The 25187-nt window shown below is 40.1% G+C and overlaps 1 protein-coding gene across 1 annotated transcript; it reads right to left on the minus strand.

Annotated features, from left to right (window-relative positions):
• Positions 1 to 56: 56 nt before the first annotated feature.
• Positions 57 to 24186, minus strand: ro60 (Ro60, Y RNA binding protein). Its single transcript, XM_080195858.1, has 9 exons — positions 24116 to 24186; positions 19326 to 19941; positions 15265 to 15485; positions 11623 to 11769; positions 7992 to 8129; positions 7781 to 7900; positions 4127 to 4240; positions 2776 to 2922; positions 57 to 1293 (listed from the first exon to the last, which is right to left on the minus strand). The coding sequence occupies exons 1-9, from the start codon at positions 24119 to 24121 to the stop codon at positions 1141 to 1143; spliced, it is 1662 nt and encodes a 553-aa protein (XP_080051984.1). The 5' UTR covers positions 24122 to 24186; the 3' UTR covers positions 57 to 1140.
• Between the last annotated feature and the right edge of the window lie 1001 nt (positions 24187 to 25187).

The following is a 25187-nucleotide window of genomic DNA, read 5'->3' on the forward strand; positions in this document are numbered from 1 at the left end:
TTTCAAATAGGATCATGTTGGGATCATAAACTTTGAGAAGTTTGGGAACATGTTGCAAGTTGCATTGGACCCTCAGGTTCAAAAAGGACTGATCAAATCAGCAAAGTTATGTCACCTATGATTTGCCTTATACACAGGCTTGCGTACGTGTTTGGCATGGATGCCACACTTAAAACTATCTAGATGACTATCAATACACAGGACAGCTTACTTGAATGACTGATTGTTCCTGTCAATCAGCAAAGCTAATACTGCACTAACACCTGCAAAATGAAATTTTATTTTTAACCTAATCTCCAAGTTATATTAATCTTCAATATATCTCCAGCTCACTCTTTTCCAAAGCCTCACTGACAGCAGCTACAAAAATCTAAGACCTATGACAAAAGAAAGTGCTGGTGAACATTAAGTAGAATCTATTTTTGTGAATGTGATACCTATAGCTGTCTTTTATAACCTACTCTTGCAAGTCTGATGGTTGAATAATAGAATTTTTAAAAAGTAGCATACTAACATGGCGGTTTACCTTTTACAGACTGCTTCATTCAGTACATTCCCCCTATAAATAGGCTCCCGTTTACTCTATCCCCATACTGGCTTTAATTGACACTTCATCCCTTTTCAATTCTTCTGATGTCATTGGTATTAAAAAAACTACAGAGCACAATGTATTAGAAAACTTCCTTGTCTCAGAATATTTTTGTGACCTTTTCCTTCTCAAAAACATTATCATTTCCACAATTGAAACATTTCAACTCTTGTCAGCCTGTTCATGGCAAGAATTACAATTAGTGTTCTCTACTATTACATTTAACCTATTTACTGTCAAAATGGTCACAGGTAAACTCACCAAACAAAAAAAAAGCACAACTCTTGTTGTGTCTACTTAGGTGTTTTGAGTTAAGGTTACAGATGCCTCCACAACGGAGAGTCAAAAGCACACTATAATTAAAACAAACTGCTGTGACAGAACATTCTTAAATCCATTTACAGTCATGCCATTTATAGTGTCTCGTTAATTCAAACAGGCACTCTACCAAGAAACTAGCAGTCCATAATGTGAGTTTTCATTTATGCAGTCCTAGAAACCTGATGAGTAATTACTCTTTAACTAAATAATTCAGTGGTTTCTTCCAATATTTAAATCAAATCTAATGCAAAGTTCTGAATGACTTCCAAAGCCCCAGAGTCAAAGCCACAAATATCCAGCATGCCTTTGTCATCCGGGTCAGCAATAGTGAAACCGTTAGATGCCAATCCACAGACAATCAATTTGGCAGGAAGACCCATTTTCTGTAATAAAAATAAAAGAATAAGCTAATGAACTTGACAACTGAAGATGATCTGAACTGATGTTCTGATGGAAGGTTAACTTTGTTCCTCTCTCTACAGAAGTTGAGCTTTTCCAACCATCTTCTGTTTTGATTGCAGATTTCCACCATCTGCATCAACTGACATCAATATGATTTGGATGGACCAAGACATGGTTATCGTTTGCACTCCTTTAACGGCGTTTATACTATAGGACTCTTAGGGAAAGTCAGCATGAAACTTCTACTGCTGCTATGGAACTGCCTTTTCTTTAATTACTATATAGCTACAACAAGCAATTATGCATACACACTTATTAGGTCATAATTTTTCTATGATTAGACTTTCTGGATGGTTGAGGAAGGTTCATACAGACTTGTCAGAAACTTGCTCAAGCTTGATGTCCAGTGCCTCCAGAAGCAGCATCTGTATTTTTGTTGGCATGTTCCCGGAGAGACCAGTTAAAACAAAACCTTTTGTTTGTTATTGGAATGTTCTGGTTCATCGATCATAATGCTATGCCACTAGAGCCAGGGTTGATGCTGATGGAAGTGGTGAATGAATGCCACATTTACTCATAGCTCAATACATTGTCTTTGGGTCAGAGGTAATCTTAGTACAATGTTTTACATCATATGGACTAGAATCACATTTCACAGGCAGCCTTAATTAGGACCTGGGATTTGCACTCTGAAAAATCAATGCCATTTACAAGATCCAGAGATAGAGGAATAGTTAAAACATTCTTTTCAATGAACAGCAAACATCTGAGGGATATCTCTTATTCCCTTCTCAACTAAACCTTCTCAAAGAAGTGATTTGTTAGAATCACAAATACTGTCAGCACTATGCTAAATACATTCAAGTAGCCAGGAATGCAAAAGAGAAATGTACTGTCCCAATGTCTGCCAATGCCAAAACCTTAGCACAGAGGAGCAAACTGGAAATCCTACTGATCAGGATGGCTCGGTAGCACATTGGTGGATACGTTTCCTACAGAGCTATCACGCTGGCTTATTCTGTAGTGAGCTTCGAAGTGTCAAATTGTTACATATTAGGTTGCATGTTAAATTATATTTTTTGAACAAATAGGAATTCATAATAGGATTTCCCTATAGGGCAATTTCCCATCCTCCCTGCTGGAGATATCACCTCCAGTGCAGAAGTACAGTTTGACAGACACTGAGCTCTCGGTAACAGTTGCTATTTAACGATGAGAGACAGGAACAATGACCATTGGTCCTCCTCGAATCCAGGAGCGCTGTTGCCAATCAGTACCCCTGTTCTGTAAGACAAAGCAACTCAGCTCCTGCAGGGGATTGACAATGGCACCTTTCTGATTCCAGAGGAGCTGAGGTACATTCCTAATAATCCTTCAGGCTATAGAGTTTACATTTTCTGAACCCAAGTGTACCTGCCCTGCAAAAAATAATTAAAAGACATTATAGGATTGAGTTTTCTCACCTTTCTGTACTCTCTCAGGGCATCTAAAGGATGAATATTTCCATAATATGTCTCATTATCAGTGAAGACAAGGAATAGATCTGCAACGGTTTTTGTCTTAATAGCCCACAACATGGGGAGAGCACAGTCAGTGGCACCAAATGGGACCTGTTGAAAAAATTTGAAAATTGACTTTACAATGAAAAAAGCATATTCATTTCATTTCAATTCACCGCTATCACATTTTTTTTCCAGATGGGACAAAGAGGTTGGATTAGTTTGGGAAATCCTCCATCAAAAGTAACATCACAGGCTGTTTAGGACAGCGATGGCGAAAAACTGCAGCATGCGACAGTGCAGAGGGACCTCGGGGTCCTTGTGCATGAGTCGCAAAAACCCAGCCTGCAGGTGCAGCAGGTGGTCAGGAAGGCGAATTGGATGCTGGCCTTCATAGCGAGGGGGATTGAATATAAAAGTAGGGAGGTCTTGCTGCAACTGTACAGGGCACTGGTGAGGCTGCAGCTGGAGTACTGTGTGCAGTTTTGGTTGCCGCACTTACGCAAGGATATTTTGGCCTTGGAGGGAGTGCAGAGGAGGTTTACTAGGCTGATACCGGAGTTGAGGGGGTTGAACTATGAGGAGAGGCTGAATAAACTAGGCTTGTACTCGTTAGAGTTTAGAAGAATGGGGGGGGAGATCTCATTGAGACATATAAGATGATGAATGGGATGGATAGGATAGAGGTGGAGAGGAGGCTCTTCCTGCTCAGAAAGGACAGTAGGACTAGAGGGCACAGCCTCAAGATAAAGGGGGGGTGGTTTAGAACAGAGTTGAGGAGGAACTTCTTCACTCAAAGGGTGGTGAATCTCTGCCCGTTGAAGTGGTGGCGGCTGCCTCGCTAAATATATTTAAGACGCGGGTTGATAGGCAAGGGGATTAAGGGTTATGGGGAGAGGGCGGGAAGGTGGAACTGAGACACGACAGATCAGCCATGATCTTATTGAATGGCGGGGCAGGCTTGAGGGCTAGATAGCCTACTCCTACTCCTATTTCTTATGTTCTTATGACTGAGCTAAGTGGAAAGGGAAAAAGGCTACAACACTAATTAAATTAACTTGCTTGGAAATTAATGCAATATACAGTGGAAATTTGTAACAAATTAGTACTAAATAGTTTTAAGTTGATGATGCACTCTCCTTAAATGAATTCTGAAATAATCTTTCAGCACTGGAGTTACTATTAATTTATAGAACTTCAGGAATAAATTTAGGAAAGATACAGGTTTTTGTATACACGCTCATGATCCACGCATTACTGCTAATGAGAATGAGAAAGCTAGCAGGCACTAAGAAAATTGAAAATTTTACATTACCGCATGCATGGCAGCAAATACTTCATCCAATGCCATTTCTGAAGTGATGCACAATGGAACCATTTCATCCGAAAAAGCCACTATTGTAAAATTGGTTTCTGTGCGTGCAACTACCTGAAAAAAAGACAGAACTCATGATGGTCACTTCTCTTGGATAGGACTCAAATATTTATGTAGCATCAACTTTCTGAGGGTGACCATTGACTAGAAATATAACCGGACTAGGTTTATAAATGCATGGCTTTAAGAACAGGTCAAAGGCTAGAAGTTCTGTGGTGAGTAACTCACTCACTAACTCTCCAAATCAAGTCCACCAGCTACATGGCACAAGTCAAGAATATGGTGGAATACTCTCCACCTCCTGAATGGTGTGCCTCCAACAACACAAGAAACTCGGCACCATCCAGGATAAAGCAGCCTGTTGGATTGGCACATCACGTACTACCTTAAACATTCACCCCCTCCACCACCAATGCACAGCAGCAGCAGAATGTACAATCTATAAGATATGCTGCAGCAACTTGCCAATAGCACCTTCCAAAAACATGACCTCCATCACCTAGAAGGACAAGGACAATACATCGCCACCTGCAAGTTCCCCTACAAGCCACACACCATCTTACTTGGAACCAAATTGCTGTTCCTTCACTATTGCTACATCAAAAATCTGAAACTCCCTTCTAAAAGAATTCAGGATGTACCTACACCAGATGGACTGTTCACGAGCACTTAACAGCAGTTAGAGATGGGCAACAAATGCTTGCTCACATCCCTTGAACAAATGAAGAAAGCCCTCCATGAAAGAGAAAGACTTGCGCTTTGTGATAGCATTCCTGTCTTTGAATTAGAAGGTGCACAGTTCAAATCTGTCAACCTTTCTTCCTTTCTTCTCCACTGCAATCTTTTCCTGCTTCCTAACCCTTCACCTTCAACATATGCAAGGAGCTCATGGGTGTTTTTGTCACCAAGGCTGATGCCATCCGTATTCTAAGTGCTGGATGTACAAGGCCTCATTTTGAATGATGAGGTTGATGGGTTGTGGAACCCCACAAAACTCCCTGCCACACAAACTAATCACTTTATTGGCTGGTGCAAAGGTGATTATCTGCATTAATCAGACTGCACAAGATCCTTCTCTTTACACTTTTTTTGAAGAACAGAGTTGCTCTGGAATTGGTGTTACTGAATTGGTTTTTTACAACAATAGTTCTTGTAAAAGAGGCAGCATGGTAGCACAATGGTTAGCACTGCTGCTTCACAGCACTGGGGACCCGGGTTTGATTTCCAGCTTGGATCACTGTCTGTGTGGAATCCGCATGTGCTCCCTGTGTCTGCATGGGTTTCCTCCCACATTCTAAAGACATGCTAGTTAGGTGTATTGACTGAAACAGGCATCAGAATATGGCGATGAGGAGGATTTCACAGTAACTTCATTGCAGTGTTAATGTAAGCCTTAATTGTGATCAATAAACAAACTTTTTTTAAAGTACTTTTTACTTTAAGTTCAGAAAGCATAGGCATGGGATGATTAATTATGTGATTTATTTATGCTGTTACATTGTGTCAGTAAACACTGACAAGGTAGAGTGTGGAGGCAGTATAGAACATAGAACACTACAGCACAAACTGGCTCTTCGGCCCACAAGTTGCGCCGGTCATATCCATACCTACCAGGCCATAGTGCTATCTGTAACTCCCAATCCCATTAAATCCCATGTACTCATCCAGAAGTCTCTTAAAAGACCCCAGCGAGTTTGCCTCTACCACCACCAACGGCAGCCGATTCCACTCACTTTATATCTTTGAAGGCCTAATGCAATGGGAAGATACCACAAGTATTTGGAGTTCATAGCAATTGTTTTCCATAAAAAATACACTGTACATGACAAGCTGTAACACTAAACTCAAATAACTCATCCCAATTGCTATAAATTCAACACTAGCCTTAGCTGCTTCTTGGACATACCAAGGAGATAGCTTGAATTCTGTAAACTTGCCAACTCATGTGAATGGCTACCCATTCAACCTTGATACCTGACATAGTATCACTACTCCAATTATGTTAGTCAAGATAAGGACATCCCCAATCACTTCCTTGTATTTCTCACCATTCCGCCTCCCAGCTCCACTTCTTTCTGCATTCAGCCTGGAAAGCATTTTCCCCAAGTTAATAATGGGAGTACTTACACATTGCCAACCATCTCAATCTTGGGTCTCCATTCACCACAACATATCTGTAGCTCCCAATCTGCTTAACGACACCTTTGCCTTCACCTCTGATGCCCCGATTCTTATGAAAATCATTGTCCTCATTTATTCTGGTTGCTTCCATCCAAAGCATGGACTTCAATGTTTATGGTGAACAATATGTTCAGCCAATCATCGCCATATCTGACTGAACTACAATGAATAATATCTGGCTTTGTTCTCCTCTGCCAAAACAGCTCAATGCTGTTTATCATAACTCACAACCTTTCTTCTCTTCTTTTGTTCTCCACTCCGAACTTTTCTTTCTTCCTAACTCTTCACTTTCAACAAACGCGAGGAACTCATGGGCCTTTTGTCATCAAGGTTGATGCCACCCTTATTCTGCTGCTTCTCTCCCTTTCCCAGTGTGAGGGATTCTCAACCTTTTTGTGCATGATGCCTCCTTCCAATCTATGAAATTTTCATGGGTCCCCTCTACTGCAATTTTTTTTCCTCTACATAAGAATTATTCATAAAATTAAACATGCACATTTATTGTTTTTGTTTCACTTAGTTGAATTGAGGTGGGCAGAATAATCTATCTCATCAGTAAATATTACAACCTTGTAAAAAGAGCCAAGGACAGCATTTTGTCCATAACAACATCAATTTAGCCAGAATTTAAGTGGTGCCCTAATACCCTTCTTGTGACATGATGTTAACACACGTTTGATAATGCTTCTGTGATGTACCTTGGGCACTAAAGATGCTACATAGATTCAAGCTACTTTTGTACTTTCAATAGAATCCAACATTTCAAACCAGCCTGATGTATAATAGTGAGGAAATGAGTAAAACTCAACTTCAGCTACCCATTACTGCAAGCTTCCTGAGAACTGGTAGTTATCAATACACGGTTCCAGTTAATCAATTCAATTCTTCAGACTTACAGGATGAACCACTGGGTTGCCTAACAAAAGACTTAGAAAATGGAACAGGGAGGGACGGAGAGTACAAATAGGAGAGTCGGAAAGAGAAAGCAATGATTCAACAAGGCAAACTTTCAAGTGCCATCTAGTGGCTGAATATATAACGGCAGAAGCCTGAGAAAGATAACTGACCATTCCTTGCTAAATCCACCAATTACTTGTTTAAGTTTACTTATGAGCGTCACAAGTCGGCTTATATTAACATTGTAGTGAACTACCGTGAAAAACCCAGAGGAAAATAAAAAATGTGTTAAAACAAAGGAAAAATGGAAAGATATTCTCTGTTCAAAAGGTAAATACTAAACAAAGATTAATTTGGAAATCTTGCAGGCACCGTTATCTGCTTTACCAGTTGTAATTTTTAAAATGATACACCACAAAACTGTTGGTCTTCATGCAAAAACAATATCAATATATGTAACAACACAAGATATTAAAAGAAGTCTAAAGCAAAAAGTGGATTGTGAAAGTATCTTACCATTGCCATAGCTGCAGCAACACTATAAGCATAAAGTGCTCTGCATCCCAGAACCTGACTGCACATGGAAGAGCTGACATCCAAAGCCAGTACAAGGCGCTTCCCAGTTGGTTCCACATTCTGCAAAAGAATAAACCAAGCTAATTCAATTAATTTATTTTGAATAAAATATAGACGTTACAAGATTGTAAAATAACAATATATTTATTACCTTGAAAGCTTTATAAAATGCCCGATCAAGTGCTGCTAAAATTTCTGGATCAGGAATCCACTTTAGCTTTCCTCGGTTTCCTTTTCCTCCTTTGTAAGTTTCTAGTGCTACCAAAATGTGGAACGGATGGATTAGAGCCTAGAGGTCAAACAGAAATGCATTACCGACAGCGTGATACGATATATTCATAGTACAAAACAGTCAGTGCATTTCCCCTTGCCCAATATTATTCCTCGTCATTCTTCTCCAAAAGATTGTCATATTTAAGTGAGGTTTTAGAGTAGCTAATGGCCCCCAATATTTCATCCAAAGGACCACTGTTTCTATGTGCCCTGCTGCCTTCTTAAAACACAGTAAGAAGTCTCACAACACCAGGTTTATTTATCAGTATTCGCTGATGGAAGGTGCTGTTGAAGGATCTTTGGTGAATTGCTGAAGTGCATCTTGTGGATAGTATGCAGAACTGCTATTGAGTGTTGATGGTGGAGAGAGTGGACATTTGTGGATGTGGCGCCAATCAAGCTGGCTGCTTTGGATGGTGTCAAGCTTCTTGAGCTGCACCCATCCAGGCAAGTGCGAAGTATTCTAATAAATAAACTTCTTCTTAAAAAAAGTTTATTTATTAGTCACAAGTAGGCTTACATTCATACTATAATTATGTTACAATGAAAATCCTCTAGTCGCCACACTCTGGCACCTGTTCAAGTAAATTGAGGGAGAATTTAACATGACTAATGCACCTAACCTGCACATCTTTGGAGTGTGGGAGGAAACTGGAGTAACCCAAGCTAGGAATTGAACCTAGGTCCCTGGTGCTGTGAGACAGCAATGCTAACCACTGTGCCACATACTTCTGACTTATGCCTTGTAAATGGTGGATAGTCTTTGGGGAAGTCAGGAGGCGAGTTACTCGCCACAATATTCCTAGTCTCCGACCTGCACTTGTAACCACAGTGATTACGTGGCAAGTCGAGTTGAGTTTCTGGTCAATTGTAACCCCAAGGACGTCGACAGTGGAGGATTCAGTGATGGTCACACCATTGAATATCAAGAGGTGGTTAGAGTGTCTCTTATTGGTGGTGGTCATTGCCTGGCATTTGTATGACGCCAATGTTACTTGCCACTTGTCAGTCCGAGCCTAGATATTGTTCTGATCTTGTTGCATTTGAAAAAGGATTGTTTCAGTATCTGAGGTGTCACAAATAGTGTTGAACATCGTGCAATCATTGGCAAACATCCCCACTTCTGACCTTATGATGGAAGGAAGTTCACGATGACGCAGCTGAAGATAGGGGGGCATAGGACACTACACTGAGGGGCTCCTGCAGAAATTCCTGGAGCTGAGATGACTGACCCTCCACAACCACAACCATCTTCCTACGTGCCATGTGTGCCTCCAACCAATGGGGAGTTTGCCCCAATACCCACTGATCCAGTTTTACTAGGGGTCCTTGATGTCACACTCAGTTGAATGCGACATTGATCTCAAGGGTGGTCACTCTCACCTCACTTCTGGAATTCAGCTCTTTTGTCCATGTTTGAACCAAGGCAACAATGAGGTCAGGAGCTGAGTGACTCTGCGATAGCCAAACTGGGCACCACTGAGCAGGTCATCATGATGTGGAGATGCCGGCGTTGGACTGGGGTAAACACAGTATAAAGTCTGACAACACCAGGTTTAAGTCTAACCGATTTATTTGATAGTAAACTCACAAGCTTTCGAGGTTCCCCTCTTCGTCAGGTGAATGGAGAGTTCTGGCCTTAGACAGTACATATAATAGCACAGACAGTTTACAGATTACTGATTAGAATACAAATCTTTACACCTAACCTGCTATTCAAGTCTTAAAGTGGCTGACAATGTGAGTGGAAGGAGCACTGAGCACAGGTTAAAGAGATGTGTGTTGTCTCCAGACAGTACAGTAAGTGAGGTTTTGCAAACCCAGGCAAGTCAGGGGGGGTTACAGATAGTGTGACACTGTACTGTCTGGAGACAATACACATCTCTTTAACCTGTGCTCAGTGCTCCTTCCACTCACATTGTTAGCCACTTTAAGACTTGAATAGCAGGTTAGGTGTAAAGATTTGTATTCTAATCAGTAATCTGTAAACTGTCTGTGCTGTTGTATGTACCGTCTGAGGCCAGAACTCTCCATTCACCTGACGAAGAGGGGAACCTCAAAAGCTTGTGAGTTTACTATCAAATAAATCGGTTGGACTTAAACCTAGTGTTGTCAGACTTCTTACGAGGTCATCACTGAGCAGGTGAGGCTTTATAGTACTGTTGATGACTCCTTCCATCACTTTAGTGATGATTGACAGTAGACTGATGGGGCTGTAATAGATCAGTAACTAATCAGCAAGTGGTCTTTGTTGGTGATGAACAGGAATGGTGGCTATCAGCCGAAAGCTGGAATACTAGTCAACTTCTCCTTGTCTACCAAAGAAACATCGAGAACAACAGCAAAGCTTCACTATTGTTCTGAGATTGACTGAGGTTGGCTGAATACACCCAAGCATCAGACTCAGAATCATCAACTATATGGCTTGTTCTACATCACATACACATTTTCATTCTAGCAATTATGCTACCAACCAAATACTATTTAATTATATCAAAAAAGATACATAACTACTCCACTGAGACAAGTTTTGCAAACTACTTTAATCTATTCAAATTGTGTATAAGGAATTAGAAGCAATAGGTAAGAGACAAAGAAAAAAATTGGAACAAATTTCAATTTTGAAGAAAAATTCTCCAACAGTAAACATATTCTAAAGGAATACCAGAGGATGGCAGAAATTAAGTCTTATCACACCATTAAAATTTCACTTACATTCAAATGCACCAGCCCTAACATTTTCTTCCATGTTTGGCAGGCAAACACTGCAGCTTGCATGGGTTTGAATGCCACATCCATCAGAAAGATGTTGATGGAGGCAGCTTGTGGAGCAGAATAGAAAACTGGACAGAAACTTCTGTATTCTGCATTTAATCGCATATTTAGATTCCAGGAGTTGCAATCCATTTGCCTCACCTTTATTCTCAATGCTTTGTCCAGGGCATTAACTAGGTAATCTATCTTAATTCCATTGGTTGGAGGATTGACAGAACTTTGAACAAAGCTACAGAATCTTTCATGCCCACCTGACAGACCAGACAGAGCCTTAACATGCCAACTTGTTGTCTGAATCATAGAATCCCTACAGTGCAGAAGGAAGCCATTTGGCCTGTCCTGTCTGCACCAACTCTCCGAGACAGCATCTTAACCAAGCCCACTGCCTTCCCCTCAAAACATAACCCCCTACCCATGTATTTACTCTCTAATCCCCTAACCTACACATCTGAATGCTGCTAATTTTCATAATTATAAAACTGCTTGTTTGAAACATTTAATTATACATCTGCAAAAGTGGTGAAATTCACTGTAATAGATTAAAATGCAAATCAGCACAAATGGTAAAATATTATAAATACACACATTTCCATACAAGGAAAAGGCTCATATGTATGTTGCTCAAGAGAAAGCTAACTTTGCTCCAATTTGTTTTTCAATAGACAGTCATTAACAGGTGTGCAACCTTTACCAACTGCATTTGAAAGAATATAAATATGTAGATAAAACTGTACCTTTTTTAAGACAGTCTCGTTATTCAATCTTTCACACACCATGGTAACTTCTTCACTTCCTGGTTTAAGAATGGAATCTGCAGTCATTTTCCCCAAATTTCTAAGCATTGTAATAACAGGCATATCCTTCAGTAATGCCTTCCACACCTAATAAAAAAAAATGTGTTACAATGACAAAAAATGCTGAAATACTCAGCAAGTCTTGCAGCATCTGTGTAGAGATAAACAGAGTTAATGTTTCAGGTCAGTAAAGGGATACACATATCCATTGCATCATTGTACAATTGGCCTATGAGATATAACACACTGTATGCATGGATTTAACATCAAATACAATATACAGTCAGGATACTGTCAGTGGGGCTGGCAAAAAGGTGAGTGAGTTATGAGGGAGGCAAAAGATGTTTTATTCTGGGAGCCAACTCTTTCACACATTTATGAGCATTTACTTAGAGGGGGTACATTTATTTACGTAGGGGGTCCTAACCTAGCAACTACAGTTTTGGACTACAGTCTTCCAATTAACGCCTACAACCTGCATACAATTAAATGCAATTAATGTAAATTAACAGATTCACGTCTGTTTAAATAAAAATTAGAGGTTATACTTACAACCAAAATTTCAAAACAAATTAAATCTAAGGTCTCCACATTTTTTACAAAGTGGAGAGACAGTTGCTCCAGAACCCCCTAAATAACAATTAATTTGTGCAAGAATTGATTGAATATTGCTTATATCCACCTATTTAATTTTAGAGATTTACTTTCTTTCAAGTGTTTATTTCAAGGTAACCTTTTCTGACTCAGACTGTTTGCAGAGTGTACATTATCTCAGAAACACAAAGGGACTTGGGAGTCATTATTCAAGATTCTCTTAAGGTTATTGTGCAGGTTCAGTCGGCAGTTAGGAAGGCAAATGCAATGTTAGCATTCATGTCGAGAGGGCTAGTATACAATAGCAGGGATGTACTTCTGAGGCTGTATAAGGCTCTGGTCAGACCTCAATTGGAAGATTCTGAACAGTTTTGGGCCCCAAATCTAAGGAAAGATGCGCTGGCCTTGGAAAGGGTCCACAGGAGGTTCACAAGAATGATCCCTGGAATGAAGAGCTTGTTTTATGAGGAATGGTTGAGGACTCTGGGTCTGTACCCGTTAGAGTTCAGAAGGACGAGGGGGGGGATCTTCTTGAAACTTACAGGATACTCTGAGGCCTGGATAAAGTGGATGTGAGAGGATGTTTCCAATAGTAGGAAAAACTAGAACCAGAGCGCACAACCTCAGGCTAAAAGGATGATCCTTTAAAACAGAGATGAGGAGAAATTTCTTCAGCCAGAGTGGTGAATCTGTGGAACTCTGCCGCAGAAAGCTGGGGAGGCCAGGTCTTTGAGAATCTTTAAGACAGAGATAGATAGGTTCTTGATTAATAAGGGAATCAGGGGTTATGGGGAAAAGACAGAAGAATGGGGATGAGAAAAAAAAAATCAGAGATGACTGAATGGTGGAGCAGGCTCGATGGGCTGAGTGGTCTAATTCTACTCCTGTCTTAGGGTCTCACAAGGATGGGTCATCTATACGACATTCATTGAGTTTAGATCTTCTGTCTGCCCATTGTGCTGATACTTACTTAAATATTTGACAAATAGAATCCTGGAAACCAAAGTACTTAACAATCCTTTCTATTTTCTTCACTTCCCAAGTTAAAGCACAACATTTCCCATTCTTGCCCCTCAGAAATGTTATGAAAGCAGTTGCACTAGCATAGCCATCAGCAAGATTAGCATCTGAAGTATCTCCAGAAACAACTAGCCTCACCATGAACCTTATAGTTATGTTGCTAGGGGGCATAACTATAAGGTTCATGGTGGGAGATATAGGAGGGATGTCCGAGGTAGATTCTTCACTCAGAGTGTTGTTGGGGTGTGGAATGCACTGCCTGCTGTGATAGTGGAGTCGGACACTTTAGGAACTTTCAAGCGGTTATTGGATGGGCACATGGAGCACACCAGAATGATAGGGAATGGGATAGCTTGATCTTGGGTTTGAACATAGCTCGGCACAACATTGAGGGCCGAAGGGCCTGTACTGTGCTGTAATGTTCCATGTTCTATGTTCATCATCTTTGGATCACTGAAGGATAGGAACAAGTATATCTAACTTTCTTATTGTTCTAGTTGCTTTTAAAGCATTCTCTAACTTAGGACATTTCATCATTGTTCTTAAATCCAACATATCAAATTTAGCATTAGACCTAAACTGAGTTCATAACTGGTTCCTTTCTTTTGATATACCTTTCAGTGATGACCTAGCATGATTAAACAGGATGGGAGTAACATGCTCCAAATAGGGTTGCTGATTTAAAGTTATTCCAGACATCTAAACAAATATATTTAAACACCCTAGAAAACTGACTCACAATTTTAAAATTTTATTCTAATCTCATTAAGAACATATTTCTCATTCTTCAGCACCACCCAAATTAAATCACCAACATGCATCATGAAGCTATGCAGAAGTTTTCTTTTATGGCATCAATAAAACACTGCAGTCTATCTTTAGATGAAAGACGTCTACTTAAAACAAAATGGATCTCATCGAAAACGACCAGCCCTTGAAGCATCAATTAGCCATTGAAAAATTTGCTTAGTTTCCATAGTTTTCCTTCTGCATTTGTTATCGCTTTGGACTTTTTCAGAAACACTGAAAAGCATTGCCCACTATACATGGTTTTTACGTCAATTGACTTGCACTCTGATGAATTTATAGCCAAAAGAGCAATAAATTATTTAAAGAATACTTTTCCAACTGCAGGAGAGCCCACTCCAACCTCCGTATCATCCAGCCACAACTGCAAGGAATACAAATCCACCTGGATAGCATGCCTGGTTGACCCTTTTCTGGAATCTCAGAATAAATGCATAACTCTTGCCAATTGTCTAACTCTGTTCATCCTTAACTTTAGCCATTAAAACATTACCACGATCAGAAGAACCTGGTTTTGGCCTACTACAAAAAGGTTCAGTGGCCTTTATTTCATTGTCTATTCTATTTAAGTTTATTGATGAGAGCACATGTAGGCTTACATTAATACGGCAATGAAGTTACCGTGAAAATCTTCCAGTTGCCACACTCCAGCACCTGTTCGGGTACACTGAGGGAGAATTTAGCATGGCCAATGCACCTAACCAGCACATCTTTCGGATTGTGGGAGGAAACTGGAACATACGGAGGAAACCCATGCAGACAAGGGGAGAACGTGCAGTCTGCACACACACAGTGATCCAAGCCAGGAATCGAATCTGGGAACCTGGCATTGTGAGGCAGCAGTGCTAACCACTGAGCCGCCCTATAGGTGAAGTAGAAGTTTTGAGACAAATAAAAATTGGCAGGAGTATTTACTTGGGATATTATCATACATATTGGTAAACAACTCAACAGCAGTTTAGTGGATTTCTTTTTGTCAATTAGAATACGGCCATTTGGTGGAACGGAAATAAGATTTTTTTTCCCTCCTTGTTGGATTCGGAACTAATTATGCTTTAAATAGATACTGTTCAAGTAGCAACTGTTGATAAATCAGTTGTAGATTTCATTTAGTTTTATTCACAGTCTAGTGAACCAGCTACAAATTATTTATTCACTCACCTCCTGTGATTTCAGGTGATTAGTCAGTAGGTGTTCCTTGACCAATCTGTACTCCTCAATAAGTTGAGCAACCTCATGTTCATCTCGGGTGATCTTCACTTTCTCCAGAGCTTCAAAGTACTTCAATAGCCTCTGGATTCCATCAGAGTTGTCTCTGTCCTTGTAGGTTTCTTCAACCTCCTTCCAACCTTTCATTATATACTTGGTGACCAAAGTGAGATCTAGAAAAGACAGAACAAATTGACTCAAAATACCAATTTCCAAATCCAATGTGAGAAAATGTTTTTGGATTTATTCAATATACTTTCACCCTGAATTTCCAAGTACACTTTTACGCACAATTTCATATTTTGTCAGGCAGAACATCATAGCTCCAAAGGGGTATCTTTGCCCCAAAGGCCATCAGTATCAAGTCACCAATTTTCAACAGCCTTCTCAAATCTTCAGGGCTCCTCTCATGCTCACATTTGCTCAAAAACTGCACTCCACAGGTCTTTCTTGAAATTAGAGCCTATTGCTGTGCTCCTTTCTTTAACGTCACTTAATGGGATTTATTCCTGTCCCCTATCTTCATCCCCTTACCTGGGACTACCTTTTGGAACCTCTTCCTGTTCCCCTCCCTGGTTTGGGGCCTTCTCCCTGTGTCCCTCCCATGTCCTACTCCCGAGGACACACACACGACAATGGCAAGAAACCTAATAAAAACCCAACTGCACATGTGCAGCTATTTCCCAGATAGTGCATGTGCAGGAGGCCCAAGACTTGTCAGGAACTGGAGTTCTCAATCTCTGAACTAATTGTGACCATTCTATGAAAATTGAATGCAGAGTGCCATTCCCTTTTTCCCCTGTCAAATACCACATCAGCTTGTCCTTCTTAAGTAAGTGCAATGAGGCGATTCAGCCCAGAACCTTTACAGAATGGCACAAGATCACAAAGGTCACCAAAGCAAGTAGAGGGAATTTCTCCCCAGGATCTTTCAGTTTGCACCAAACCATCCTCCACGCTCAAATAATCCTTATACTAGAAAGTTCAGTGTGAATGCCTGACTCAAATACAACTTAAACTTAAGTCTTCTAGTCAAGAGTTAAAAGTGAGAAATAACAATATATAATCAAGCAGAGTCAAAACTGTTTTGTGAATGAAAAATTATGTTTAATAAATTTAATTGGAATTCAAGATGATGTAACAAGCAGGGTGGATAAAGAGGAACTAGTAGCCTTATGAAATCCTATTTGCAAAAGGCTTTCATGAGGTGTCACATAAAAGGTATTACACAAGATAAGAACAGGTGAAGTTGGAGTAATGTATTAGCATATATAAAGGATTGACTAATTAAGGAATAGAGTGTTGGGATAAATGGGTCAATTTCAGATTGGCAAACTGTAACTAGTGGGGTGCCACAGGGGTCAGTGCTTGGGGCCTCAACTTTCTATAATTTATATAAATGACTTGGATGAAGGGACCGAGGTATGGTTGCTAAATTTGCTAATATTATTTATTTATTAGTCACAAGTAGGCTTACATTAACACTGCAATGAAGTTACTGTGAAATTTCCTTAGTCGCCACACTCCGGCGCCAATTTGGGTACACTGAGGAAGAATTTAGCATGACCAATGCACCTAATCAGCACGTCTTTTGGACTGTAGGAGGAAATCAGAGCACCCAGAGGAAACCCACATAGGCATGGGGAGAACGTGCAGACTTCACACAGACAGTGACCCAAGCCAGGAATCGAACTGGGGTCCTTGGCGCTGTGAGGCAGCAATGCTAACCACTGTGCCACCATGCCACCCATATACAAAGATATTTAGGAAAGTAAGTTGTGAGGAAGACAAAGATTCTGGAAAGGGATATAAATAGGTTTAGCGAGTGAGCAAAAATTTGGCAGATGTAGCACAATGTGAGGTGATCCACCGTGGTGAGATGGATAGCAAATTAGATAATTTAAATAGAAAGAGACCACAGAATGATGCAATGTGAAGAGGTCTGGGTGGCTACACACATGAATCATTTAAAGTTAGTATGCAGATACAGTAGGTAATGAAGAAGGCAAATGAAGTGTTTGCCTTTATTGTAAGAAGGATGGCATATGAAAGTAGGGAAGTTTTGTTAGAACTGTAAGAGGCTTCGGTGATACTGCACATGGAGCACTGTGTGCAGTTTTGGTCTCCTCTCATAAGGAGAGATATACTTTTATTGGAGGCAGTTCAGAGAAGGGTCAATAGTTGATTCCTGTGATGAAGGAGTTGTCTTATGATGAAATATTGAGCAGACTGGGCTATATTTAGAAGATTGTGAGGTGACCATGCCAAAACATAGAAGGTTCTGATGGGGCTTGACGGGATTGATGCTGGGATGATGTTTCCTCTCATGAAAGAATTTAGAATACGGGGTAAAGTTTCAGAATAATTAATGTGGAGAAAAATTTATTTTCTCTGAGGGTCAATGTCTCTTTGGAATTCCCTTCCCCAGAGAGCAGTGGAGGCTAGGAAATTTAGACAGATTTTTGACCTACAAGGAAGCCAAGGGCTATAGGGAGCAGCAGGAAAATAGAGTTGAGTCCACACTCAGAAGAGCCATAATCTATCTTGTTGAATGGCAAAGCATGTTGAGAGATCAACTAGTCTACTTCCTATGTTTATTTTAGTTTCATTTAAAGTTTTCAAAATTCCTTGCATGGTTACTTATTAGTGGCAACACTACTTTATGTAGTCAGGAATTCATTAGAAAGGCATATAACAAATAACAAGAACAAGTTTATTAGTAAACTAGACAATTAACAAATGAACACAAGATACAAGCAGGCAGAGTTCGTGTCCACCCTCCTCCATATATCAATTCTCACTTGCAAGGTCAGAATACAATCATTCAACTTCTCTATCAATGAATGACAGGACCCACTGCAATTCGCAAATTCATGATTTTGTTTGCCTAGGTCAAGTTTGCAAACATGAAGAAAATTTTAATTATCATTTGGTCAGTCACTCTAACCAATTTGAGATATTAAAGTTAACAATTCATAAAATAACTTCATGACACACTAGTTGGATATCCTCAACCAGCAAATGACTGGAACAGAAAGATTGAAAAAAATAAAGAAATGGTGGGAAAGAGAACATTAAATTTGAATTCACGAATTGGGTGAAAACTACCGCTAACAAAAAAAACGAATCAGAACATGCATAAGAAAATGAAACAGTAAACAGAAGTCCACAATATTTACAGAAATTTAAAATGAATTAAAAACTGCAATCTGGAAAATTGCAGAAAAAGCAAAAAGCAAATCATTTTAAAAAGTACCTGCCATAGACATAGAGGAAGGAAAACTGAACTTGACAATATTTGATACTGTTAGAACAATTAAGACTACAGGAAATGGCCAGTTCTCAAAGATGCACTTGCAATATGTTGAATCTAAATATTGTGGCATGCAGTAGGTCATTAAGGACCACGGATATTATGAACAGATTATTATGTTGCTTTTGCCATATCTTTTTCTCCCAAATCAGGTTACACTACAATATCTTAACTATAAATAATTATTTTGGAAAAAAGTTCAAACTCATTCACCCAAAGTCTCTGAGGGACCCGGGGGTAATGGTTTTGCTAAGTGTAACACTGATAAGATCTCAAATTTAATACCCAACTTGTACCAAGATAATTGATCTAGGACAGCAGTCTAAGCATTGCAATTGTCTGGAAAATGCTTGTATATGAACATTAGATGGGAAGGACAGCTTCCCTGCTGCCATCAGACTTTTGAATGGATCTACTTCGCATCAAGCTGATCTTTCTCTACACTCTAGTTATGACTGTAACACTACATTCTGCAATCATTCCTTTCTTTCTCTATGTATGATATACTTTTTCTGTATAGTTTTCACTGTATACCAATACATGTGACAATAAAAAATCAAATGAAGACTGGCCTCCAGTTTACCACACAGTAACTTGCTAATACCCATGGAATTGTATCCCAGTGAAAACCCATAACTTCAGAAGAGGTGATGAAAATGTTGGGAGGAAAAAAAAACAGTGCTACAATATTATTATTCACCTTCATTAGCTGGCTTCAGATGTGACAACCGAAGCAAGTCTTTGTGTGACCATCCTGCTCTCCGCTTGTACTTTGTAACTGCCATAGCAACAGCCATCCCATCTTTACTGTTGTACCAGTTTGCCACTGCTTTCCTCAGGGCTCTTCCCCATATGCCACATTTCATCCCTCCACTGAGATCCTTTCGAAACTGGATATATGTAAATAAATGGGTTGGTATGCGACAGATTTCACCCAGAGCTTTGTACGCAGCTTGTTTTGTGGAAGTGTCTGAGCACTGTGTGCAAAGAGCCAAAGCGAACAAAGTAGGATCTTGTGTGGCTGCTCTTCCTTCAATACCGAATGTCTTTATTTCCTGGACAACTTCAGCCCCTTTACCTTCTTCTATCAGTCTCATTATGGCCTCAGCATTTTCTTTCTTAAGCTTTTCCTCATTAGTGTAGTACGTCCCACCTTCAGAACCAAAACAGAGAAACCGGCGTAGACGGACCATGTCAGTCACTTGCCACACGTAACCACCTTCAAGCTTTAGCGCATGCTGGTCATTCAATAACTCTGTCTGATGCGCTTCAGACTCTGATGACATTCGAACAGCTTTGAGTCCATCTGTGATACACTGTTGAATGGAAAAAAATATACATTTTATGAACACCAAGACATTATTTTTTTATTACCATAACAAATAACACAGCATTAGCAGGACAGAAACAGGCATTAGCCCTAATGGTCTGAGCCAGTGTTTATGAGCCACACATACCTCCTTCCATACCACCATTTAAACAAATCAGTGTATCCTTACCTCCTTCACGTTTCCATCTCAGTTCCCTTCCAAATCATATGCTATGTGCCTTCATTACGACATACACAGCTTTATGTAAACCATTATGTGGTTATCTGACCATCTGCATTTGAGCAGTAAAAATATAGTGCTTAAGAATGTATCAAAACAATCGGTGCTAAAATCATTTGTTAAAAAAAACCACAACTATCCCTGAAAATCTGTGACAGATTCTAAGAAAATAAACAAGGATTTCTACAGGATTTACAGATTAACACGCAGTTTCATTTCTATCTTTAACTTATTGCAAAATGACTCAGTAATTAATAAATAGCATATTAGAGATGTGCACAAAATTCAAAGTTGAATCCTGAATTATAGAGAAACCCAGGAGAAAGCAAGTTGCAACTACACAGAAATTACCAGCCTCAATCACACATGAAATGCTCAAGACACTGAGAAGTGCAAAACTACAATGCATACTGTACTTTGCTAATGTCACACAGCATTCAAGCGTAAAAGAGCTTGTCTTTAATGCTGGGAAGATCTGCCTTCTCATAATATTAAAGAATGTTCCATGCACAGTTGAGCGACATTCCAGGAGGTGTTACTAATGAGCAGGCTGCATCAAGTGTAAGCTCAGGCCGTGAAAACTGGTTTTTGAACATGGTCTCACACTGCTCAAAATTGATGCATTGGTGGTTCAGATCAGGACCTGGTTCTGAGTTAGTTCACTCTTGTAATGCTGTTAGATGCCCAACGGCAACAAACAGTATAACTGCTACATTTTATTATCCTTCTGAGATTCAGAAATATACAAATATAAACTGTTAATTCTTTAACTTTTCTATGTTATCTTCCAAGAGTTCCAACCAAGAAAAGCATGTGTTAATACACTAATTAAAAATATTTATAAGAATTTTCATTACAACACCCCTGCTAACAATAAATACAATGCCAAAATCACAGTTTGCAACAATCAGAACCACAAAGACTGTGGGTAAAAGCCCCAGCACTTGACTGCATATTCTATTCTGGATGAACAGTACATTGCAAAGGTATTGCTGGTTTATGAATGCTCCATTCTCCAAAAAAGCTGTTAAACTGACCCCACTGGCAGTTTCTCATGCTTCAGCTGCATACTAGAAGAGGCAGGTCTGGCCAACAGGTCTATCTCAAAAAGCACCACCACAAAGATTAATGGATACATTTGTTAATTCACTACAAAACAACTTCAAGTTTGAGGCTATATGTATACGATTTGATCAGTTTAACTGAAATAAGTTGAACTAAAATAGATGCACAAGAACAATCAAGTTTGCCTTGTGTTGTCACTTCGCCACTATTTAAAATATTTCTGTGACTTTCTAAGAAAAACAATAAAGACTAATTATATACATGGATCCATAGCGTACCAAAAAATGTTCAACACTTTTACTTATGACGATTCCCCACTAATAAGAATCGGGCAACACATTTTCAAGCTCACAGCCATTGTTTCTGCATCTCAGACAATATTACCTGCTGTTTATTTCTTGCCAACTCAATTTTAATGACTGGATTTACAATAGGTTCATAGAATAACTAGAACATAAGAAGATGAGAACATAAGGAGGAGGTGTAGGGGTAGGCAATTCAGTCCCTCAAACCCGTCCACCATTCAATATGATCACGGCTGATCTCATCTCAGCCTCATCTCCACCTTCTTGTTTATACCCCATAACCCTTCATCCTGCTACTAATTAAAAATCTATCTCCTCCTTAAATTTGTTTAGGATTCTGTTGTCCACTGCACTCTAGGGTAGAGAATTCCACAGCTTCATGATCCATTAAGTGAAGTAATTCCTCCCAATTTCTTTTTAAATCTGCTACCTAAAACTATGGGCTCTCATTCTAGAATGTCCAACAAGGGAAAACATCCACTATGTCTACCCTGTCAAACACTTTTAGCACTTTATATACCTCAGTTAGATCTGCTCTCCTCCAGCAAGTTTAGACCTAAGCTGCTTAATCTCTCTTCATAAGACAAGTCCTTCATCCCTGGAATCAATCAAGTGAATCTCTCTGAATTGCCTCTAATACATTTATATCCTTCCTCAAGTAAGTGGACCAAGTTCCAAGTGGTCTTGGTGTGTGCAATTTTTGCTATCATGTTACCGTAAATCTTTTATCATCCTTCAGCCGTTTACATATGAAAAGTCCATGCAGATTATTCCCCACATGGAATCATTAATGACTTAAAGAAAATCTTTGTTCTTCTTTGAAATGAAGCCACAGGGATCTTTTACATCCCCAAAAGGTCTCTTTCTATTGCATGTGTGTCAGCATGATTCAGTTGCTAGCACTCTCACCTCTGAATCAAAGATTCTGATTTCAAGTCCCACTCTAGAACCTGAGACAAAAATCTGGACTGACATTCCAACATAGTTCTGAGGCAAAGCTACGTTAAACAGACACCCTCTAATGGATGTAAAAGATCCCTGTCGCTCCATTTCAAATAAGAACAGCAGGTTATTCCTGCTACCTTGGATAATTGTCCCTCAGTCAGCATCCCAACAAAACAGATTGTCTGGTCATATCACATTGCTGATTGTCAGAGCTTGCTGTGTACAAATTGGCTGCCACATTTCTTGCATTACACCAGTGTCTACACTTCAAAGCACTTCTTTGACTGTAGGACATCCAATAGTCACGAAAGGTGCTATATAATTGCAAGCCTTTTTTGCACATGAAAATATTTATATTCAATAAAAAGATTTTCTTTACGTCATGAATGATTTCATGTGCAGAATAATCTGCATACACTTTTCACACATAAACAACTGAAGGATGATACACCAAGAACACTTGAAACTTGGTTGTAAAATTACTTGGATAAATCAACTGGAAAAATGTGCCCTGTATTAATAATTGTAAGATTATAAAATGTGTACACACACATGAAAAGGAGGGGGAAATCAAAATAGGCCTACTTTGCATGCTGATTTCAACATTTTATTTTTCAACATGATGTTTGAACCAACAATAATTGTTCCTACCATTACATTTCAGTTTAGGTATGACAAAGACACACACTAATCTGTCAGCACCTTTTAAAAAATAGCTATAAATAAGTACCCTGATATTCTTGGACGCCAAGCAGGACCTCTGAATTGTTTTTTTTAACTCAAAGCTCCAAAGCTTAAAAAAATTCCAGTCTGACAACGAACCTGTTAATTTTAAGTGTTTTTACGATTTCATACGAGTACAAAATATTTCTGCACTGGCTGCAAGAATTTAGAGGATGACACCAGATGAACTGCACAACGATTCTATACATGGCAGGCTCCTACCATTTGCAAAATAAATAACTACTCTCATTTAAAATTATTGGGGCTTCAAACATTATTTCTTTCGGTCGCTTTTACATTATTTTACATCACCCAGTCAACGGTTCAAGATTGTGACCCAGTGAATAGTGCCGACAGTGAAGATGTGTGGAACTTTTCAGCACCCTTGGGTTTGAATTTCAAAGGCATGGCTATGAATGAAAATGTAAAGATCCAGCTTGATGACCTGTTTAGTGGATATACGAAGCCGGCAGCGGGTTGTGGAAATCAGAGGGTAAATGGTCCGGTCTTTTGATCGCTATTGCCAGGAGAGAGAGGCGGGGGGGGGGGGGGGGGGGGGAAGGAAGGAAAGAAAAAAAAAATCAGATTTCTCTCACTGAAAGGCAGGGAGCGGTTGTTGGGTTCCTTCCCAATAACAAAAGTTTCAAGCATCAAGTCTCATCATTGCCGTTTATGGTGAATAGATGATTATTATACAACGCCTGTATAAAGGTTGATGAGAAACGTGAACATCTTTCAGCCCCGTCCCTCTTGGACCATGAGAAGAGGCCTGCCTGCTTTCCCAGTCAGCAGCGAATGGATCACGACAACCGCTTTGGGCTGCCTGGGCGGGGGCAGTTTAAATCCCAGTTAAACAAACCCAATATTCCCAGTGACACCAAAAAGAAAGATATACGGATTACCTCCATGCTGCGATCCCCTGTCGTTGGGTGTGTCTCGGGTAACGGTCCCCGGTGAGCCCCCTCCCTCTCTCTCTCTCTCTCTCCCTGTCTCCAAACCCCTCAGCCCCTGTCCTCTCCCCTCCCTTCGCTCTCCTCTCCCACCGCCGCCCGTTACCACAGCAACATCCGGGCCTCCAACCCGCGCTGACGTCACCGCCGTCCAATCAGCTCTCGGGAATAGGGAGATCCTGCAGCGCCACCTGCGGCCACAGTAGGAACGGCCGGGGGCATCACCCTCCCAAACTCAGCTCCTTGCTCTTCGTTCCGCCCCCCACAACATACAGACACACACACACATATAAAGTTTATTTATTGGTGTCACAAGTAGGCTTACATTAACACTGCAATGAAGTTGCTGTGAAAATACCCCCCTCCTCCAGTCACCACACTCGGGCCCTTATTTGGATACAGTGAGAGAGAATTTAGCATGGCCAATGCACCTAACAAACATGTCCCGCTGCCTTGGCAAAGCACCCAGCATAATTAAGGACACCCTGGCCATTCCCTCTTCCACCTTCTTCCTTCAGGAAAAAGATACAAAAAGATACCAACGGACTCAAGAACAGCTTCTTCCCTGCTGCTGTCAGACTTTTTAATAGACTTGCCTTGCACTAAGTTGATCTTGCTCTACACCCTAATATGACTGTACCACTACATTCTGCACTCTCTCGTTTCCTTCTCTATGAACAGTATGCTTTGTCTGCATCGTGTGCAAGAAACAATACTTTTCACTGTATGTTAATACATGTGACAATAATAAATCAAATCAAATCTTTCCGAATCTGCGAGGAAACCAGAGCACCTGGAGGAAACTATGCGGACATGGGGAGAATATGCAGACTGCACACAGATGGTGACCCAAGCCAGGAATCGAACCCGATTCCTGGCACTACGCGGCAGCAGTGCTAACCATCGTGCTACTCTACACATCTCCTAGTGGGCACAGGATCAATGCAGTGAAAGAGGCCAAAAGGCCCGCATTTGACTTGTCCATTCAAAAAGACTTGATATTCCTCTCCCCAGCCCCCGACAT

This window comes from Carcharhinus amblyrhynchos, chromosome 9, assembly GCF_965287045.1.
Source record: "Carcharhinus amblyrhynchos chromosome 9, sCarAmb.v2.hapA, whole genome shotgun sequence".
Classification (NCBI taxonomy): domain Eukaryota; kingdom Metazoa; phylum Chordata; class Chondrichthyes; order Carcharhiniformes; family Carcharhinidae; genus Carcharhinus; species Carcharhinus amblyrhynchos.